The sequence below is a fragment of the Oryx dammah genome, unplaced genomic scaffold (genome assembly GCF_014754425.2).
Source record: "Oryx dammah isolate SB20612 unplaced genomic scaffold, SCBI_Odam_1.1 HiC_scaffold_17, whole genome shotgun sequence".
Classification (NCBI taxonomy): Eukaryota; Metazoa; Chordata; class Mammalia; order Artiodactyla; family Bovidae; genus Oryx; species Oryx dammah.
Genome location: NW_024070201.1, coordinates 45,139,435 through 45,160,869, shown reverse-complemented (window position 1 = coordinate 45,160,869; position 21,435 = coordinate 45,139,435). Strand labels below are relative to the sequence as shown.

The following is a 21,435-nucleotide window of genomic DNA, read 5'->3' as shown; positions in this document are numbered from 1 at the left end:
AGAGAATGTCATGAATATATTTGGCAATGAAAGAGAATGATTGGAAAGTTTGGCAGCAAAATGAAGAGAAAAATAAAGCAATGGCTAGAAAGGACAATAGAACCAAAGAAAGGCTGTTTGTGTATCTGTGTCTGTGTGCATTTTAATATAAAGGATGTTTTAACATATTTGGCTATAATAAATGAAGGCAAAACTAAAACAAATATAAGAAAAGAAATTCAAATTGTATTGTTACTTCCAAAAGACAAGAAACTTCTTGCCTTTTGATTCTTTAAAGCAATGTTGATTTCTGGGGCAATTTGATTTTAGAAAGTGACACTCGATAATTACCTGTTGAATAAATAAGGCAACAAACGTGATCAGTTGCCTATTTCTTCATGGCTAATGGCTTTGGTATCATAATTATTTTTTTTCTCATTCCAAGACCAAAAAAGAATTCTTTGTACTTTCTCTTCCATTATTTTTTGTCACTGTTTGTGTTCTATTTATCAGATTTTTTGCATTAGAGTCTGGCATGTATTATAAAATAAAATTGAAAATATATAGGTGAATTATATATTTGTTGGTTGTCTTTTTAATATCTCTTTTTCTTTGCTCAAAATTTCCTGATTTCTTTTGAGGATACATATTTTTGCAGGGAATCTGACTCTGTTCTACATCAGACTTTATCTTAGTGCCTTTGATGAGAAAGCTGTTGCAAAGAAACTATTTTTATGATTAGATGAGAGCAAGAAATCGTGCATCCCTCATAGTTTAGATAAGGATTATATGGAAGACTATAAGGAAACATGTTGAGGATTTGGATAGAACGTCACCTGAAGCCAGCCCTAAAATGGATTTTCAGTAATTTAAATCTATAAGTTACCATTTTTTTTCATTATTAGTAGTAGTGTTAGTAGTAGCATGCTCTGTTCAGTCACTAAGTCACGTCCTACTCTTTGTGATCCCATGGACTGCAGCATGCCAGGCTTCCTTGTCCTTCACTGTCTCCTGGAGTTTGCTCAAACTCATATCCGTTGAGTCAGTGATGCCATCCGGCCATCTCATCCTCTGTTGCCACCTTCTCCTCTTGCTCTCAATCTTTTCCAGCATCAGGGTCTTTTCCAATGAATCAGCTCTTTGCATCTGGTGGCCAAAGTATTGGAACTTCAGCTTCAGCATCAGTCCTTCCAATGAATATTTAGGGTTGATTTCCTTTAGGGTTGACTGGTTTGATTTTGCAGTCCAAAGGACTCTCAAGAGTCTTCTCCAGCACCACAACTCAAAAGCATGCTCTAGTACCCAGCATACAAGATCCTTGACACAATAGTTAGGCTCCTATATCTCTCACAGAATCTTCTAAATTGCAGTCTAATCCAGTAATCTTAGTGTTAAAGGTAAATTTATGGTAATTGTATGGTCACCAGTGACATCAGACTCAAACTGACCTTGATGTGTGACCCAAGAAGTGTTATTTACTATTGGCAGGCACAGCTGGGACTCCCTGGCTGCAAAAGGCAGCCTATCCATATTGCCTTCATTAGGCTTCCATTAGGTTCTGTATTTTCTCTCTCAGTTTAAGTCCTTGAAAGCAGAGCCTGAGAAAAGAGCATGGGTACAGACAGTTTATTTGAAAACTGATCCCAGGGATGCTTTCATGAGAGATGGTGATTAGGAAAAAAACTCTAAAAAAAGCTCTTTAGGGGAAATAATAATAACAGTAGGAGTAATAAACAATGGGGGCTTAACTATATAGAGCTCAACTTCTAAGAAGCACACAGGCTGCCTCCCAGAAATGTCTGATGCATTTATTCATCAATTCCCTTTGCCCATTGGTTAAAGGTTGCCTCTGGGACATTAACTTGCCCATGCTTTGAATGGGCAGAATGCTGAAAGACAGCAGGGGGTCCCTGAGGTAAATTGCCTGTGGTGCCTGGGGAGTCAGAACTGTTCACCATGGCTAAACCTGAGATCTGAGGTGAGCTGAAGTTGTGTGTCAGGGCTGTGTAATATTCAGTTCAGAAGTTCCTCTTTATCATGTGAAATATTTGTACAAGGGTCAGGATTATAGCCCATGGTCATAACTTCCTCTTTTCTTCCTTGTCCTATTTGGATTGCTACTTAAGCCTCTTTGTAAAAACACAATGGAAAAATGCAAGAATTAATAACAATGATTTATCTGTTTGAACTCTCAAGCCATGTTTTGGGAGTATTATGGACAAATTTGACATTGACCCGTATTTTTTAATTTTGAAATATAAAAAGTGAGTGCTTTTAATTGACAAAACAAGTCCACCTCATTCTTAGACTGCTGAGTCTCACAAGTACAAAATATTTCTTGAGGTGAAAAAATGAAATCAAAACAAAGACAACACCTGTAACATATTTTCACAGTAATTTAGCAATATGTAAACTACCTTGTCAGGAGTTGTCAGGAAACTGTATAGACTGTTATACTCAGACTACCAAGTGGATCAAGCAAGGAAAACTGGATTTAAAAAGCTATATAAATTGGTGGAAATTACAATATGCATTCTAATGCTAACTGGCACATTGTAGGAAGCAGCTGGAAGCAAATAGTCTCCAAGGTATACTTGTTAACATTGCACTTGTTTATAAAGCTTGTGAAATCAAACATTCAGAATGCATCTACTCTCCTTCTGATGACAGGTAAACAGGGACAAACATCAATGGGAGAAGGAAACCAAACTTTTGTGCTTGAATTTACCTTGCTGGGACTTTCACAGGATCCAAAGATCCAAATCTTGTTGTTCTGTGTTTTCCTGATCATTTACCTTCTCTCTGTTTTTGGAAACCTGCTCATAATAATCCTCATCCAAACTGACCCTCGACTTCACACTCCCATGTATTTTTTCCTCAAAAACTTGTCCTTTGTTGATCTTTGTTTCTCTACAAGCATTGTTCCCCAGATGTTGGTCCACTTCCTTGTAAAAAAGAAAACCATTTCCTTTGCTGGGTGCTCACTACAGATAGTTGTCTTCCTCCTAGCAGGGTGTACAGAGTGTGCTCTTCTGGCGATGATGTCCTATGACCGTTATGTGGCAGTCTGCAGGCCCCTACACTATTCTACTCTTATGACCCACAGGGTTTGTGTCCAGCTGGCCATAGTGTCCTGGATCAGTGGGGCATTTGTATGTTCAGTGGACAGTGCATTTACACTCTGTCTCCCCTACCAGGGACAGAACATAATTAATCACTATTTTTGTGAACCTCCTGCACTCCTGAAGCTGGCTTCTGCAGACACCTACAATGCTGACATGGCCCTCTTTTCAATGGGTGTGATTGTTCTCCTGGCTCCTGTCTCTCTCATCCTGGTCTCTTATTGGCATATTATCTCCACTGTGATTCGGATGCAGTCAGGGGAGGGGAGGCTCAAGGTGTTCTCTACCTGTAGCTCCCATCTCACTGTTGTGGTTCTCTACTATGGCTCTGGAATATTTGCCTACATGAGACCCAATTCCAAGACAATGAATGAAAGGGATAAGGTCATTTCTTTGTTCTATTCAGTTATGACTTCAATGTTGAACCCCATAATTTACAGCCTGAGGAACAAGGATGTGAAGGGAGCTCTGAAAAAGACTGGCTGGAAGATAGTCAACATTCGGAGGCAATGATTATTGACATTTTTAAAAAGTACTTTGACTACTGTGATAGACAACAATAGCTTTACTAGCTTCATTCTTTTCTTTCCTTGCCTTGTTTACCTCAGTTGATTTTCTTCTCTACAAATATTCACTGAATGCCTACCCTATGAAAACACTGTGCTCAGAACCTCAAAATATGAGTAACTTAATGCCTTTCTTAAAAAACTTGAAATTCACAAGATAACACAAATATAACTCTTTTAAGAGGTAACTTTCAAAAGCTAAATAAAGAAGGACTAGTTTACAAACTTTTGCACAGCAGAGGAAACCATGAACAAAATGAAAACCTGTGGACTGGGAAAAATATTTGCAAATGATGGAACCAAGAACTTAATTTCCAAAACACAAACAGCTCATCCAACTCAATAACAAAAGATGACCCAATCAAAAAATGAGCAGAAGACCTAAACAGACATTTCTCCAAAGAAGACAGTCACTGTCACTGTGTGTGTGTGTGTGTTCAGTCGTGTCCAGCTGAGCACAACCCTATGGACTGTAGCCCACCAGGCTCCTCTGTTCATGGCATTTTCCAAGTGAGAATACTGGAGCAGGTTGCCATTTCCTACTCCAGGGGATCTTCTTGACCCGGGGACTGAACCTGTGTCTCTTGCATTTCCTGCACTGGCAGGTGGATTCTTTACCACTAGTGCCACCAGTCAGTTGGCCAATTGTCACCTAAAAAGATACCCAACATTGCTAGTTATTTGCAAAATGCGAATCAAAATTATGAGAAGTCACCTCACACTGGTCAAAATGGCCATTATTAAAAAGTCTACATAACAAATCCTGGAGATGGTGTGGAGAAAAAGGAATCCTCCTACACTGTTGATGGGGATGTAAATTGGTGCAGCCACTATGGAAAACTGTGCGTGGTCATGCCTTCCTTTTAGGAGAAAGACAATGATAAAATGGAAAATTAAACTTGGCAATTTGCATGAGCTTTAAGTAAGTGATTGCTCAGTCGTGTCCAATTCTTTGTGACCCCATGGACTATACAGTCCAAGGAATTCTCCAGGCCAGAATACTGGGCTGGGTAGCCGTTGTCTTCTCCAGGGGATCTTCCCAACCCAGGGATTGAACCTGGGTCTCCTGCATTGCAGGCGGATTCTTTACCTGCTGAGCAACAAGAGGAGCTGCATGAACACAGGATCACAATTAAAACAAAACCAAAAAAATTTTTTTTTATTTTTAAAAAATCTTATTGATCATATTATCTAACTAATGTTTTAATCTCTGTAATTTTCTTAGTTAACTCACACTGAGCTTTTTTATTAAAACGTCTGGGAGGTCTATATTCATTATATTCTAGCCACCATGACTTTCCTTTTCTTCCTCAAAAATGAAAAGTGCATTCAACCTCTAATCATTAGCACTGGATATTCCTTGAATCTGAAATGTTCTGCTAATCAGTCTTGGTGCACTTAACTTGTACTCAACATTGACAGTTCATTCTCAACAAAACTCTCAGCTCTCTAGGGGCTTTCACGAAACATACAGTCTAAGACAACATGCCTTCCAGTCACTCTCTATCTCCATTATTGTTTGTTATTGTGTTTATGGGACTTCTATCTCTGAAATTATCTTTATTCATTTGAAAACATCCTGATTAAAACCAACTTGAAAGATGGAATGACAAAATTAATAAAAATCCAAGATCTGTAAAGGGAATCTGGCCATAGTGGTGTGTCATAAATATAAGGAGGAAAAGATTTAAGAAATGAGAGGTACTCAATAGTGACAATGCAAAAGGATAGTCAAAAAAAATTAGAACTGAAAGATTGCCCATCAAAGAAGAAAAGATATTGGATAGGTGCCTGCAGGCAGTGGTTTTGTTATTCATTTTTTATCTTTTGTTGTTGGCAACAAGAATCCTCACTTATAAAATCAATAAGGGATTAAATTATATGATATTTCAATTCCTTTCCAGTTCTAATATAATAATAATTAATAATAGTATAATTCAGAAAATTAAATAAGTATTAATACTGAATAATTATTCAATACATTATCCTTCTCTCTGATTCCCTTCAGTGTAGTAACTGGTTTTTCCAGATCCTACATCCATCATTCTCTTTTGCTCTATTTTATACGGTTTTACTGAATCCACAAATATTCTTCTAAAAGATTTTATCTGAGTTTTTAACCTTATAAAAGTTATTCCTAATCCTCATAAAAGTGTTCCATACTTTTTATTTAAAAAATCCCTATTTGCAAAAACAGGGACACAGACATACAAAAGAGACTGTGGACACAGTGGAGGAAGGAAAGGGTGGGACTAATTAAGAAAGTAATATCAACATATATATACTATTGTGTGGGAAACAGATAACTAGTGGGAAGCCACTGTATAACACAAGGAGCCCAGCCTGGTGCTTGGTGATGACCTAAAGGGGTGGGATGAGAGCAGGGAGGGAGGCTCATATATGTATAATTATGACTAATTCCCATTGTTGTACAGCAGAAACTGACACAACATAGTAAAACAATCATCCACCAATTAAAAAAAATTTATCTGAATTTTTAACCTTATAAATGAAATACCATGATACATAATCTTTAGGGCTCTTTTTTTCACTTAATATTAAATTGCTGAATTATTTGTTTTGTTCTATGTCCTTCTGTTTCCTTTGTTTTGATTGCTGCATGATACTCTTTTGTGTGAATATTTATCTATTCTACTGTTGATGGACATAAAGCTTGTTTCCAGTTTGTTTTTTTTAATTGTGAATAATGTGCTCTTACATCTCACATGTGTAAAACCTTCTTTTGGGTATGTTCTTTTTATGAGAAAAATAAAAAATCTTATATTTTATTTCTTTTGTTGTACTTCTGCAATAATTTTCTTGAGCATATTCATTTTATAATCAGAACATAAAAAATGTATTTTTCATTTGCTTAAAATTGAAAGAAAAAAGATATAACTTCAGCAGCAGAGAATTTTTCAGAATTTTTTGGAAAAATAAGTGATTAAAGAGAGACTAAAGAATGAGGAGAACCTGGCGAAAAATTGGGTGAGGGAATGGCCTGAACTGCGGCAGTGATGGATAGAGGCAGTTGCTATATCATTCATTATCTTAGAAGCAGCTGAGTCCACTTGAACTGAGCGTAGGAACATGCACACATGTGTGCTCATGAATTAATGAAAGAAAAAGGGAGAAACAAGAAACATAAAAGTATAGAAAGATCCAATAAATCAGTGCTTTGATGCTAATTAAAGCTCAAGGAAGAAAGGCCTGATATGAACAGAAGCACTGCAAAATTCATTTCTCTCTGGCTGATAATGGCCCAGGTTAGAGGCACAAATTGGGAGACGGGGAGTGGCAGCATTTACAGAACCCACAAGATACACTTTGTAATTTGGAAAGAGAGCTAACCAGGGGCCCTTGCTTCTTAGGTCATTCACTGATACTGTCTATTTAGTAGGACTTTGGAAACGGCCTCGTTAAATCCATGTGAGGGCAGCATAGCCCTCAGGCCTCAGAGCTCATTTAGTGGGTAAAGTTTGCTGGAGTTGGAGGCCAGGAGACATGCCTGGGAGATTCATTAAAATTTTGTTTCCTGGAGCAGCATTTTCAGGGGAGGTCATGTCAGCTGAAGGGATGAGACCATGATGCCTCCCCCAGGACAGGGCCCCAGCTTACTGTCACCCCAGGGACAGTGAGGCTGGTGTATAGAATCTCCATTGGGCAGCTCCTTTTATATCTTTTTAGTCAAATTCCTTCTCATCTTTTTTCATGGCTCCCAGTAAAATAGGAATACCTGAAAATCTGAGTACCTGGGCTCAAGAATTCAGTTAGAATGATGCCAAGGCTCTGAAGTCTTACTCACAAGGAGAATTTAGCTTGTGTGTAGAGATTTAGCTCCTTCCTTCCCCAGGATCCTACCTAGGTTCTCATCTGCTCATTGGCATCCATTTCCACCTCCAGAGAGGACTGACAATGTGACTGGAGGTGTCTTTGACCTCTGATTTCAGTCATAGCTGTACCCATGCCTACATCCTCCCCTGCCAGAAGAACCATCACCTCTTTCTTCATCTTCTTGAACATCTTCTTCCCTCAAATGAATCACAGGGCAGTAAGTGAACTCAGGAAGCTGAACCCCTCCCCATCTGAGGTAAGGGCTCTTTCTTTGTTTCAAGAAAATTAAGTGGAATCTGGAAGTCTTGAGATATATGGTCAAGACCTCACTGCTCTGCTTCTTAGATTCTCAGTCCCTCAGTCATTATAACTCATCCATTCCATTCTATACTTTAGGAACCCTTACATATACCCACAATTGATCTGTTCCACTGGCAAGACCTGGGTTCCTATACTTCCTGATGCTGGCATCCTGGTAAAAGTCTCAGTATTATCTGTAGACCTAGATTATCCTGGCCTCAGATGGTTTGACGTGTACCCATAAAAGACTGGGATCTCAAAAGAGGATAATCTAAAATCAGTTGAAGTGCCTGTTTCATATATGCCTGCTTGATATTAAAGTCCAATGCTACAGAAAAAGCTAATTGAAGTCAATGAATATTTTAAAGTATGCTAATAGTGATACAGAGTAATAACATGAAGATGTGATTCCAAATTTTTGACTCCAACTTCTTCATTGGCTTTGTCTGACCATTTCCTGTAAAGTACAACAATGCCCCTCTGTTAATCTCGTTTTCTATTCTCTTCCCTTGGTCTGAAGTATTCACCCATCATCAGCAGTTTTCCAGAAAAGGAGCTCATCCTGTGTAGGCACACTGTATGTTTTCTGGCATTTATCCTCAGATGACCATAGTGGAGACAAACTAGAGAATGGAAGGAGGGAAAGCAGGGCTCTGAGTCAAGGGGAGGAAGGCAGATAGAGAAGATCTTGAGTCCTAAGTATCACCACTTTACTTAAGTTCTTTTTCTTTTAAGTGAAGTCACTCAGTCGTGTCCGACTCTTTGCGACCCCATGGACTGTAGCCTACTACGCTCCTCTGTCCATGGGATTTTCCAGGCAAGAGCACTGGAGTGGGGTGCCAGTTCCTTCTCTGGAGGATCTTCCTGACCCAGGGATCGAACCCAGGTCTCCTGCACTGTAGGCAGGTGCTTTACTGTCTGAGCCACCAGGGAAGTCCTGTCCAAATTTTCTTTTAAGTCCTGTCCAAATTCCTGGAGCATAAATCTGGATAAATATAACCAGTTAATTGTCTTCTTCCCTTTCTTAATATATCCATTCATCTTTTTAATTCAAGGAAAGTATTTCAAGTCATATATATACTAGGAACAGTACTCAGAATTGTCTTTGGATTTATGTTTTTGTTGCTGCCAATGGGCAAAGAAGTTATTCCAGTCACTATTTCTTAGTTTCAACATATATACCTGGTTTTGTGAGACCAGAGAAAGATCTCAGACCCCAAAGAATGAGGAAACAGTTTTACAAGAAGATGATTTTCTGGTTGACTTCTTGCCTGGACTTCACTCTGGCTTAAGTGCAAGGAGGATACTTGCACTTGTACAGCTTCAATGTCCTGACCTTTATAGTGCTATCTCCTCTCTCCGTTATTGCACTCTGACCCCTTTTTCCTTAGCCCCCTTATATTCATCTGCAGCCTGTAGCTTGTATAAGTGACATATAAGTGATTATGTAAAGTTTCCTTCCCTGATACTTCACTTAGATAGACTCGTAGTATGTTATAGTTTTCTTCATATTTCATTGCCAGTAGATGTGTGTAGGTGTTTATATAATGGGCTTTTCACATCCATGCAATTTCCCTAGCATCAGATATAGTACCTGGTGTATTGTAAGTGCTTTGTAAATATTTATGGAGTGAATGAAAGGAACTAGATCAACTGGAAAAGCCTTCCAATTTTAGGATTTTATCATCCAACTACTGAAAGGTCCCAACCCTACGTTGACAACGTTGGTGACATAAACTGAAGAGAGAGGGGTAAGAGCAGATGATACAAAGGAAAGAGGAAACATTTGGTGAGTTATTCTCTTCTTTTCCAGAGTGCCTCCTGAGTCCTCCATCCAACTATGAAAGGTCTGCATCCATGTAGAGGAAATGAAGTAGCACTCTTCCACACACCACTTGGTCTCCTGGTCAAACCTCTTCACCGGTACTTCCACAGAGATTCAGGCCTCAGCAGAACCAGCATCTTTCCTCATACAGCTAATACTATGAGACAGAGGATCTCTTTTTTTGTTCAATATCTTACTTTGACTTTCAAGTGATGGGATGGCTTTGGACCTTTTCTATAAATCCTCCTCTTTTATAACTCACCCCCTTCTATCATGTACCCTAAACACAAATACCTTGCCATATCTTTTCAAATCTCATGCATCACCTTCATTTCTATCCTCATTCCTCCTGAGCAAACATCTTACCATTACCTGAAAATAGGCAAACATCTTTTGTACTGTTCCTGAATATGTACCTCCAAAATCTATACTATCCCAGTGATTCAGTCATGCACAGAATTCCTGTTTACTTCTATAAAGTAGCAGTATGCTCATCAAGGATGTGAAGACAGTTCAAGAACACAAGAGACCAAGTGGTCCAAGAGCCAAGAGGTTCTCTGTTGAGAAAACTGTTCAGAACAATGAGACTGGAAAATGAAGCCAGATGTTATGTCTAGGGGAGCAGAAAAAACAGAATTGGAATCTCAAGCATATTTAAAGCAGAAAAGCAACTGAATTAAAAGCCAATGTGCAGAGTATTTTGTTGTTGTTGTTGGGAAGATAGCTATGATTTTATCTATTTACAAAGATATTTGCTTGGCTTCATTCTCTTGATTATCTTATTTAAAGATGACAGGCTATGACCAAAATGCTTATTTCTAATTTATATGATACTTTATAATAATTTAATGAAAAGATTCATAAATTGAGAAGCCAGAAGGCAAACCTAGCTACCAAGAGGAAAAGATATCATGTCATGGAATTCTTACTGGTAATTCCATAGCGATGTGAGACAATACAAAACTAAGATCATCTCCCTTAGAAAGACTTTTGTCAAGACCCTCTGGTTCTACATAACTAAAGAAACAACACAGAATGGAGCACTGGAACTTCACTCTGGGAAGTGGCTTCATATTGATGGGGATTCTGAATGACAGTGGTTCTCCTGAGCTGATCTGTGCTACAATCACAATCCTGTACATGCTGGCCTTCACCAGCAATGGCTTTCTGCTCCTGGCCATCACAACGGATGCCCGGCTCCATGTGCCCATGTACCTCCTGCTCGGGCAGCTCTCTCTCATGGACCTCCTCTTCACATCTGTTGTCACTCCCAAGGCCTTCATGGATTATCTGCTCAGTGAAAACACCATCTCCTTTGTGGGCTGTGCCCTTCAGATGTTCCTGGCACTGACCCTGGGTGGTGCAGAGGACCTCCTACTGGCCTTCATGGCCTATGACAGGTATGTGGCCATTTGTCATCCTCTGAACTACATGGTCCTCATGAGGCCGAGGGTCTGCTGGCTTATGGTGGCCACATCCTGGGTCCTGGCTTCCCTGAGTGCTCTAGGACATACCTTGTACACCATGCACTTCCCTTTCTGCATGTCCCAGGAGATCAGCCACCTGCTCTGTGAGATTCCACCTCTGTTGAAGTTGGCCTGTGCAGATACTTCCAGGTATGAACTCATGGTGTATGTGACAGGTGTGACTTTCCTCTTGCTCCCACTTTCTGCCATTGTTTCCTCCTACGCACTAATCCTACTTACTGTGCTCCACGTGCCCTCAAACGAAGGGAGGCGGAAAGCCCTGGTCACCTGCTCTTCTCACCTGACTGTGGTTGGGATGTTCTATGGAGCGGCCACATTCATGTATGTTCTGCCCAGTTCCCTCCACAGCCCCAAGCAGGACAACATCATCTCTGTCTTCTACACGATCGTCACCCCAGCCCTGAACCCCCTCATCTACAGCCTGAGGAATAAAGAGGTTATAGGGGCTTTGAGGAGGGTCCTGGGAAAACAAATACTATAGACACATCTCCTGACACAGTTACCAAGTAGATGTAGTTGTTGTTCAGTCACTCACTGATGTCTGACTTTTTGTGAGCCCATGGACTGCAGCACTCCAGGCTTTCCTGTTCTTCGCCATTTCTCCCGGAGCCTGCTCAAACTCATGTCGTTTGAGTAGGTGATGCCATTCAACCATCTTGTCCTCTGTCGTCCCCTTCTCCTTCTGCCTTCAATCTTTCCCAGCATCAGGGTCTTTTCTAATGAGTCAGCTCTTTGCATCAGGAAGCCAAAGAACTGGAGGTTCAACTTCAGGATAAGTCCTTTCAATGAATAGTCAGGACTGATTTTCTTTAGGATGGACTGTTTGGATCTCCTTGCAATCCAAGGGACTCTCAAGAGTCTTCTCCAACACCACAGTTCAAAAGCTTCAATTCTTCAGTGCTCAGCCTTAATGGTTCAACTCTCACATCCATACATGACTACTGGAAAATCCATAGATTGACTAGACAGACCTTTGTGGGCAAAGCAATGTCTCTCCTTTTTAAATCCTGTCTAGGTTTGTCTTAGCTTTTCTTCCAAAGAGCAATCGTCTTTTAATTTCACGGCTGCAGACGTGATAAACTAAGTTTCAATTTCAATATCATATAGCAGTGATAATGATATAGCTAATAACAGGCTGAGCAAACTCCAACAGCCTCTTAAAATCAGAGGAGGACTGCTTTCATTTGAACTGGATTCTTAGTTGTAGAGAGAAATATCTTCAGAAGATATCTTGGGCTTCTTGTCTTGTTAGGTTGTTCAAGCAATTAGTTGGAAAGAATAATCAATTTGTGACTATATTTGTACAAATACTTATGTTGAAAGTGTTAAAGTGAAATTGTTAGTCACTCTGTCATGTCCGACTCTTTGCAATCACATGGACTGTAGCCCACCAGGCTCCTCTATCAATGGGATTCACCAGGCAAGAATACTGGAGTGCGTTGCCATTCCTTTCTCCTGGGGATCTTCCTGACCCAGGGATCGAACCTGAGTCTCTCACATTGCAGACAGATTTTATACCATCAGAGCCACCAGGGAAGCCCTTACGTTGAGATTTTACAAAAAAGCTAAATGGGACATTTTTATACTGCCTGAAATTAAAATTGTAGAAATGAATAAAATAGAATGTGGAAATTCTCAGATTTCAAGTGAGGACTGGAGATACAATAGCAGTGAGAGTGATGTGATGTGTATTTGCTTGATTATTTTTAAAAAATACATAATTTACATACAGACCTGTTTTGAAACATCAAAATAATTGCATGGTAAGTATATTTATATGTCTATGTCCACAGGAAAGGAAGACTACCAAATATAATTCACTTTCTATTAGCTTAGAACGAAATTTAGTCACTCAGTCGTGTCTGACTCTTTGCGATCCCATGGACTGTAGCCCTCCAGGTTTCTCTGTCCATGGAATTCTCCAAGCAAGAATGCTGGAGTGGGCTGCCATTCCCTTCTTCAGCAGATCTTCCCAACCCAGGGATTGAACCCAAGTCTCCCATGTTGGCAGGCAAATTCTTTACTATCTCGGCTACCAGGGAAGCATATCTATTAGTTTAGATAAGCTTTATTTTTATCATTCAATGTATCCGTGTGGTAAGATTTATAACAAAAACTGGGAACTAAAATCTGTTCAGTTGAGAAGCTCTAAAAACACCTTGGATCACATAGTTGACATTATTTTTGAGGTAATGCTTTGTTAAAACTCAGAAAAGCATTATTTCTTTATAAAAACTATCTTAGATTACTTAATCTATTAAGATAAATGATAATACAAATATAATAATCTATGGAACTAATCCATGTTCATCATAAAAACAGAAAACTTGAAACTTGATAAAGAAGCCAAAATCACTTATTTTCTATTTTTTGCTTTTTCATATATGTATTTTACTGAATAGTTATGTACATTTTGGTTAAAGTTCTGTTATTTCTTTGTTGTTGTTTAAAATTTGGTGAACTTCCTCCTGTGAAGAAGGAACATTATAGTGTAGGGGTAAAGAGAGACAGTAGCAGGGAGGGAGAGAGTGTTGATTCCTTTTATCATCTGTGCATCTTTGAACACTAAATTAAACCGTTTGTTTCTCAGTTTGCTCATCTGAAAAACAGTGATAGTAATAGAACTCATGATGATTTCATGATGATTTCATGATGTTTTAGGGAGTCTTGAATAAGATGATAAGGCACTTAGACCAGAGCTTGGCAAAGTGCTTAAACCATGCTGCTGTTGGTGCTGCTAAGTCACTTCAGTCGTGTCCAATTCTGTGCAACCCCATAGATGGCAGCCCACCAGGCTCCCCCGTCCCTGGGATTCTTCAGGCAAGAACACTGGAGTGGGTTGCCATTTCCTTCTCCAATGCATAAAAGTGAAAAGTGAAAGTGAAATCACTCAGTCATGTCCAACTCTTTGCAACCCCATGGACTGCAGCCTACCAGGCTCCTCTGTCCATGGGATTTTCTAGGCAAGAGTACTGGAGTGGGGTGCCACTGCCTTCTCCATAAACCATGCTAACTATTACATGAATAACTAGTAAATATTCTTAATAAAACTTCATAATGAAGTTTTAAAAACTTCATATTCATAAAAAATATGACTACATAATGTCATCATATGAATCTGCTATAATGTATTTAGGGATTTCCTTACACTTAATTTTGTCTCTCCATTTTTTCCTACATAAGGGTATATTTTATGTTAGGTCAAATTGTAGAAGTGGAAGTAGTGAGGTGTAAGCAAAGAAACTACTTTTAAATTCTTGTTATAAAGAGCCAGATTGCTAACAAGTAATTTAGAAACCCTTTCCATTCCGTCATAATGTTGAGCTGGAAGTGCCTGTCTATTGTACACTTTATGGAGCTGTCTTATCATTTGAACTTGCTTTGCTTATTTATTAAACATATCAATTAAAATGTAACAGATGTTTTCTTTTATATTACTTATTTTGCTTCATCTAACGAGGGGTTTTTTTTTTTTTTTGTAGCTGTTTGTAGTTCCTTACATTTCCCATTCTTTGTTCAGAAAATATTTTCAAATTTCTTTTAGATTTGCTTAATAATTTCATAAGTGATATTTGACTTTTTAATCTGCAGTTTATTTGGGTATATGATGACTGATGAGCTTTAAGTTAATTGTGTTTCTAAATAGCTGATTTTCTTATTAGTATTCTTAATCACCTTTCCATAGTATGTGTTTATTAGTACTATTACTGTATTTATAATTACTTGACTATGTGCTGTCTTGTAAGTCTGGCAGGAGAGAATGTTTTTGCTCCTGTTCTCTAGTTCCATTGGTCAATAAAGAATCTCTGTTCCCATTTTTCCTCACCAAAATTTTCTTAGGTTTTATCATCAGTTTATTCTTCCTGATGAATTTTTGAATCATCTGCTAACTGTCCAAAAAACCCCACTGGTATATTGTTGCGATTGTATTTAACTCATACATTGATTTGGAAATGCTATCTTTTTGCAGTATTCAGTGTTAACTCCCAGGAATGTAGTATCCTATTGCCTCACCCAATATAATTTGTTTGTTATTCCCTAAAAATACCATTTCACAACTTGACTCTCTGCTTATGACTTGCATCATACATTGCAGGGAAAGGGGGAGTAGATAGATAGAACTTTGTCATCTTCCACTACCAGTTTGACTAGCAGAGCCGCACATTGTGTTTTTATCTTTGGAAGAGCCCATCATATTCTCCAGGACAATCCATGTTGCTACAAATGACAGAATTTCACTCTTTTTAAATGGCTGAGTTATTTTTAATTGTTAAAATTTAAAAAGTGCCCAAGCCAAACACTACACTAAGTTCTCTTGAACCAAGTTCTCTTACTACTCAAAGAAATAGGTATTAGAATTATCTGCTTCTGCTCTGCAGCATCTCTTTACAGAAACATTTGCTACAGTTTACACACTTGCTCCAGTAACCCCCATCTTAAAGAACTCTTCTTTGAAGTCATACTCTCCCCTCCAGTTCCTACTCCATTTCTCAGAACAAGTCATCTTACCAGAAACTATGGCTTTAGGGCCTACCTGTACGCGTAGCTTCAGGCCCTTTCCTACGATTCAGAACACCTGCCGCTGTAATTAGGTCCCCTTCCACACCATTCCCGGAGTACTGCAGTTGCACTTGTCAGCAAAGACAGGTTTGTGATTCATTGTCCGACAAAGAAAATATAGTTTGTATATTTTATAAAATGGTAAATGTGAACTTTAATTACCCATGATAACCAATGACCATAAAAAGGTTTTAGAGATTAAAAACACATTCCACAGAAGATACAACAAATAATCTACATGTCTCAGACAAATTTTGAACAATTTGTGGGAACTTCCAACACTGCTAACTCTACAGAATTCCATTGTCATTAATGTTTTTAGTCTTATACTCAGTGTGTGTGTTCCTACATGGTTTTCTCTCTGGAATTGCACTCCTTCTTACAGGCATAAAAAATTCTGCTCATTTCCCAAAACTCCTTCTTTTTTATTTTCTAAAATGCTTATTGGAAAGATGTGAGGTTTAAGGGTTGAGGCAATAATTCCCTCATTTTGAATAACAACTTAAAGAGCCTATATTTTGCAATTTAATAGAATGCAAAATGAAAATAAAATTGGAAATGAAAATGGTTCAGTCACTATGGAAGATAATTCCTTAAAAATACACTTACCTAAAAACTGAGCAAGTTCACTGAAAGATATTTACCCAAGTGAGTAACTTTATGTCCACTTGAAAATCTGCACCTGAATGTTTGTAATGGCTTTTTACACAAACAATGAAAATCAGAAAGAACACACAGATGTCTTTGATGAATAGATAAGCAAGCTATGATACATCCATACAAATGGACACTACTCAGCAATAAGTATGAACAAGCTTCTAATAATCAGCAGAATTTGGATGAATCTCAAATATATTATGCTAAGTGAAAGGAGCTATACTCAAGTGTCTGATACGATTCATATGACATGCTGAAAGGGCAAAAAAGAAAACTAGTAGCAGTGGTAAAACAGATCAGAGAGTTGGCAGGGGACTGGTGGAGGGCAGGATATATTTACCAAAAGACACCAGAGAATTTGGGAGGTTGATACAACTTCTATATCTTGATTTTGGTGGTGGCTGTATACTATATATGGGCTTCCTTGGTACCTCAGTGGCGAAGAATCTGCCAGTGCAGGAGATGTGGGTTGATCCTTGGGTCAGGAAAAGCCGTTGGAGAACGAAATGGCAACCCACTCCAGTATTCTTGCTTGGGAAGTCCCCTGGACAGAAACCTGGCAAGCTGCAGTCCATGGGGTCGCAAAAGAGTCAGACACAACTTAGTGACTGAACAACAAATATACATTTATGAAAACTTGCAGCGCTATATACTACAAAAGGTGAATTTAACTGTATGAAACTGTACCTTAGTAAAAGTGAAAAAAATATAGGAAAAGATAATTGTAAATAAGGATATGAAGCTTTTAATATCCTGCTTCTACAACCTTCTTTAAGTACCATTAGAAAAAGTCCCCTGCCATATTGTTTTTTGTCAAGAGTTCAGTGTTATAGTTTTGAAATACAATTGTATTTATTCTGTCAATTAAACTTGCCAGATCATTTGTTGAGCCAATTACTGTGTTCATCATTGCTCCCTGTAATATATATACATCCCTAGGCATCACCTTCCTTCTTGATGAAATTATTATATTTGGGCATCTTTGGTGGTAAAGCCTTATAGTTTTGTTTGTAATTTTTTGTCACTCTCTACTGATGCTTTTATCTATGTAGAAAACTCTCAGTGGGGGCAGTTATGTTCCCTCAGCACTTCTGAAGATATTTCTCTCTTGTCCTATAACTTCAGTGAGAACTCCACTATCTTCTGTCTTTATCAGTGGGAAATCTGTCTTCTTTCTTTGAGTGAATTTAAAAGATTTTCATTAACACTGATATTCTCTATATTCAGTACTGTCTGGATAACTTTTTTTATTGGCTGCTCAGTGTTTACGAAGTTGCACACTTTCTCTTCAAATGTCACTTGTGGCATACAATAAAACACCAACACACATACATATGTACAGGACAAAACAGATTGCCAAAGGTCATGGAGGGAGGACTTGGAATTAGACTCTACAGAGCACAGTCATGTTGAATTAAATAGTCCAGGCTAAGAAGAAGATAAGTGAGGCCAGGGGGATGGCGGTGGGAAGCAATGTCCCATAGATGCCTCAAAACCCACCTTAAATCTGGGGCAGAGGACTGATTGACCACAAGAGGGTCTTTTCTTCCTGTTCATTTCAGTCGGTAATTTGGAAATGGGCCATCAGTGCCTTCCTTAGGTGACATAGAAACCCAGAGCCTCCAAGCTCATTTAGTGAGAGAAGAGTACAAGGAAACAGGGCCAGGAAACAGGCTCAAAGGGATTCATTACCATCCTGTTTCCTGGACCAGCCTTTCCAGGGAAGGCCATTACAGCTGAGAGGCTAGGCTAAGTCCCTCTAAACACAGGGGTAGAACAGACGGAGTGGGATCGTGGGATGAGGAAACTGGGCAGCCTCCCCCAGGACAGGCCCTGGCCTTGTGTTGGCCCCAGGGACAGTGAGATCAGTCATTGCTGGGTCTCCTTTGAGCAGCCCTTCTAATACCTACTTCCTCCTGATTCCCACTGCTTTCATTTTTTCTCCCAGACCCCAGCAAGAGTAAATGAAAATCTGAGCATCAGTACCCATGAACTCTGTCTGACTAAGGCACAATAGATAGATGAAAATTTTACTTGAGGAGCTATGTGACAGAAGCAGTTTCTTTTAATTTTCCACAGGTGTAAAAACAGGAAAGCTATCCTCTTGTTCCGTAGAAGCTCTCCAAGTCAGAAGGATTCAGTTGGCTCTGTCAGCAAGTATTGCATTTCCAGAGCAGACCTGTAAAGGAACTGAAGGAACGGAAGGAGTTCTAACTGACCTTGGTCAGACCCCTCAGACTTTTAACATTGCTTAGCTAAATCAAACCTATTGGATACAGCTGAAAAAGTCCCATCTTCCTTCTCATTTTCTACTGCATCTTCCTTGACCCTCAAACAATCCCCAGGGTTGTCCATGTGGTCAGGCAGCTGACATTTAACCACCTCAGGTAAGAGTATTGTCTCACTTTCAGGGAAAGGTGCAGACTTGAGGAATTTCGACTTGAGAAATGGAGCCCAGTGCAGATCCTAGGAACTTCAGCTACTCTGTCTTCCAGGTTCTCTGGTGCTTGGGCTCTATACCTCATCACAAACTTCTCTATTCTTTGTTTTCTAAATATGAGGAGGAATCAGTGAGGCCTGATGGAAGATTCTATGCCACATCCCAGACCAATGTATCTGCTTCCGGGTGGTAGCACCAGGATCTGTCTTTAGACCTCATAGGCTTTGCTGGCATCTGATAAAAATATTTGTAGCTGTTATAATATATGCCTCTGAAGGGCCATTTAAGATCAGATGATAGTTCTGTGACATGCTTTAGTACCTCTTTACTATTAAAATTCTGTGGAACCTGTAGAAGTCAGTGGAAACTAGTGAAATGTCAAAATACATGATATAATAGAGGAAAGTGAGTTTTAGAAATATGCTTCATTTACAGACTTTTTAAAATATGTTCAAAGTTGGATTTATCTGCCCAGTTTCCATGATGTGTGAGACTGATTTCTGTCAATCTCATGTCCCTGTTCTAGAAAGCTTCTCTAGGAATGGGTCCTAGACTCCCATGGCAGCTTTCGGAACAGGAGCTCTTTTTCCTCTCCCTGTGGCTCTTCAGTGCAGTGTGGATATCCTGGCTCTGTAGTTTGGGGACCTAAGATGGTGAAAGAGAGGAAAGCTAAGGTTAATGAGCTTGATTACAAATACAACACATGCTCTTTTTTCTCCTACAACTTTCCCTATTTCTCCCCCAAACAGTCTGAGCTTCCTTATCAATTCCTTATGTTTTTCATATATCTGAGTAATCCCAGGGTCACCTTTATTATAATATGTTATAAAAGAAACAACTATGTTTGCCTTGATTCTAAAGGTTAAGTTCTAAAAGTGGCATCACTTCAAGCACACTATTCCATAGTCTCAGACAGTCTAAATTATCTTCCCTCTTTGGCACATGGAGAGTGTAGGGCTGGTCCAGTGAGCTAAGGTGCACACTTTAGCTCTTCTAATAAGGCTGTGTCTACAGCTTTGAGGGCTGCATATCAATGTGGACATATGGTATATGGAAAAAAATAATGAGATACATTATTGATATCATATTGATGCTCTTGTTTTAGTATTTCATATTCAAAATAAGTACACAGAACAGTGACTGGGTACTTAAATCATCAGTCAAACATTATACCTAAAGCATAGGTATAAGAATTATTAAGAGCATGGATACCTGGATATTGATATATTGTAAGGAGAAAGATGATTTGAATTTCTGAGGAGATACACATTCAGGTTTGATGTCCTGAATAATATTCTTATCTAGTGATCTTTGAATATTTAGCTGTTAATGTGATGCTTGTTCTCCATTCAGATGGTTCTTTTCAAGATACTTAAAAGATTCAGAAACAGAGATCAAAAAATAAAATTAGCTACCAGTGGGAAAGGAATCACCATATTGGACTCATATTGGTCATTCTATGGGGCCTCTGGTGTTACAAAATGCTGCAACCATCTTAACGAAAATTCACCAAGAGTCTACTTGGTTCTAGGCAACTAAAGAAACAACACAGAATGGAGCACTGGAACTTCACCCTGGGAAGTGGCTTCATATTGATGGGGATTCTGAATGACAGTGGTTCTCCTGAGCTGATCTGTGCTACAGTCACAGTCCTGTACACGCTGGCCCTCACCAGCAATTGCCTTCTGCTCCTGGCCATCACAACGGATGCCCGGCTCCACGTGCCCATGTACCTCCTGCTCGGGCACCTCTCTCTCATGGACCTCCTCTTCACATCTGTTGTCACTCCCAAGGCCTTCGTGGATTATCTGCTCAGTGCAAACACCATCTCCTTTGTGGGCTGTGCCCTTCAGATGTTCCTGGCACTGACCCTGGGTGGTGCAGAAGACCTCCTACTGGCCTTCATGGCCTATGACAGGTATGTGGCCATTTGTCATCCTCTGAACTACATGGTCCTCATGAGGCCGAGGGTCTGCTGGCTTATGGTGGCCACGTCCTGGATCTTGGCATCCTCTAGTGCCATTGTATATACTGTGTACACCATGCACTATCCCTTTTGCAAAGCCCGTGAGATCAACCACCTGCTCTGTGAGATTCCACCTCTGTTGAAGTTGGCCTGTGCAGATACTTCCAGATATGAACTCATGGTGTATGTGATGGGTGTGACCTTCTTGATTCCTCCTCTTGTTACTATCCTTGCCTCCTACGCACTAATCCTACTTACTGTGCTGCACATGCCCTCAAATGAAGGGAGGCGGAAAGCCCTGGTCACCTGCTCTTCCCACCTGACTGTGGTCGGGATGTTCTATGGAGCGGCCACATTCATGTATGTTCTGCCCAGTTCCCTCCACAGCCCCAAGCAGGACAACATCATCTCTGTCTTCTACACGATCGTCACCCCAGCCCTGAACCCCCTCATCTACAGCCTGAGGAATAAAGAGGTTATGAGGGCCTTGAGAAGGGTCCTACAAAAATACATGCTGCAGACACACTCCTGACACAGTTACAAAATAGACATGGTAGGGGACTAAGTTTCAGTCAATATCATGTATCAGTGATCAATAGCAGTAGATTTAGTCTGAGCAAACTCCAGTAGCTTCTTAAAATCAGAGGAAGACTTTTCTTGTTTGAACAAGATTCTTAGACTGTTGCAGGAATACAAATC

General features: G+C 39.5%; 3 protein-coding genes across 3 annotated transcripts; all 3 read left to right on the top strand.

Moving 5' to 3' along the window:
- Nucleotides 1-2,050: 2,050 nt before the first annotated feature.
- LOC120876537 (olfactory receptor 2D3-like) lies at nucleotides 2,051-3,888 on the top strand. Its single transcript, XM_040258501.1, has one exon. The coding sequence runs from the start codon at nucleotides 2,508-2,510 to the stop codon at nucleotides 3,612-3,614; it is 1,107 nt and encodes a 368-aa protein (XP_040114435.1). The 5' UTR covers nucleotides 2,051-2,507; the 3' UTR covers nucleotides 3,615-3,888.
- A 6,773-nt stretch (nucleotides 3,889-10,661) lies between these two features.
- LOC120876536 (olfactory receptor 2AG2-like) lies at nucleotides 10,662-11,594 on the top strand. The gene has a single exon (XM_040258500.1). It carries the CDS (start codon nucleotides 10,662-10,664, stop codon nucleotides 11,592-11,594), a length of 933 nt encoding a protein of 310 aa, XP_040114434.1.
- Nucleotides 11,595-20,323: 8,729 nt separating this feature from the next.
- On the top strand, nucleotides 20,324-21,429 carry LOC120876535 (olfactory receptor 2AG1). The gene has a single exon (XM_040258499.1). It carries the CDS (start codon nucleotides 20,324-20,326, stop codon nucleotides 21,266-21,268), a length of 945 nt encoding a protein of 314 aa, XP_040114433.1. The 3' UTR covers nucleotides 21,269-21,429.
- Nucleotides 21,430-21,435: the final 6 nt, after the last annotated feature.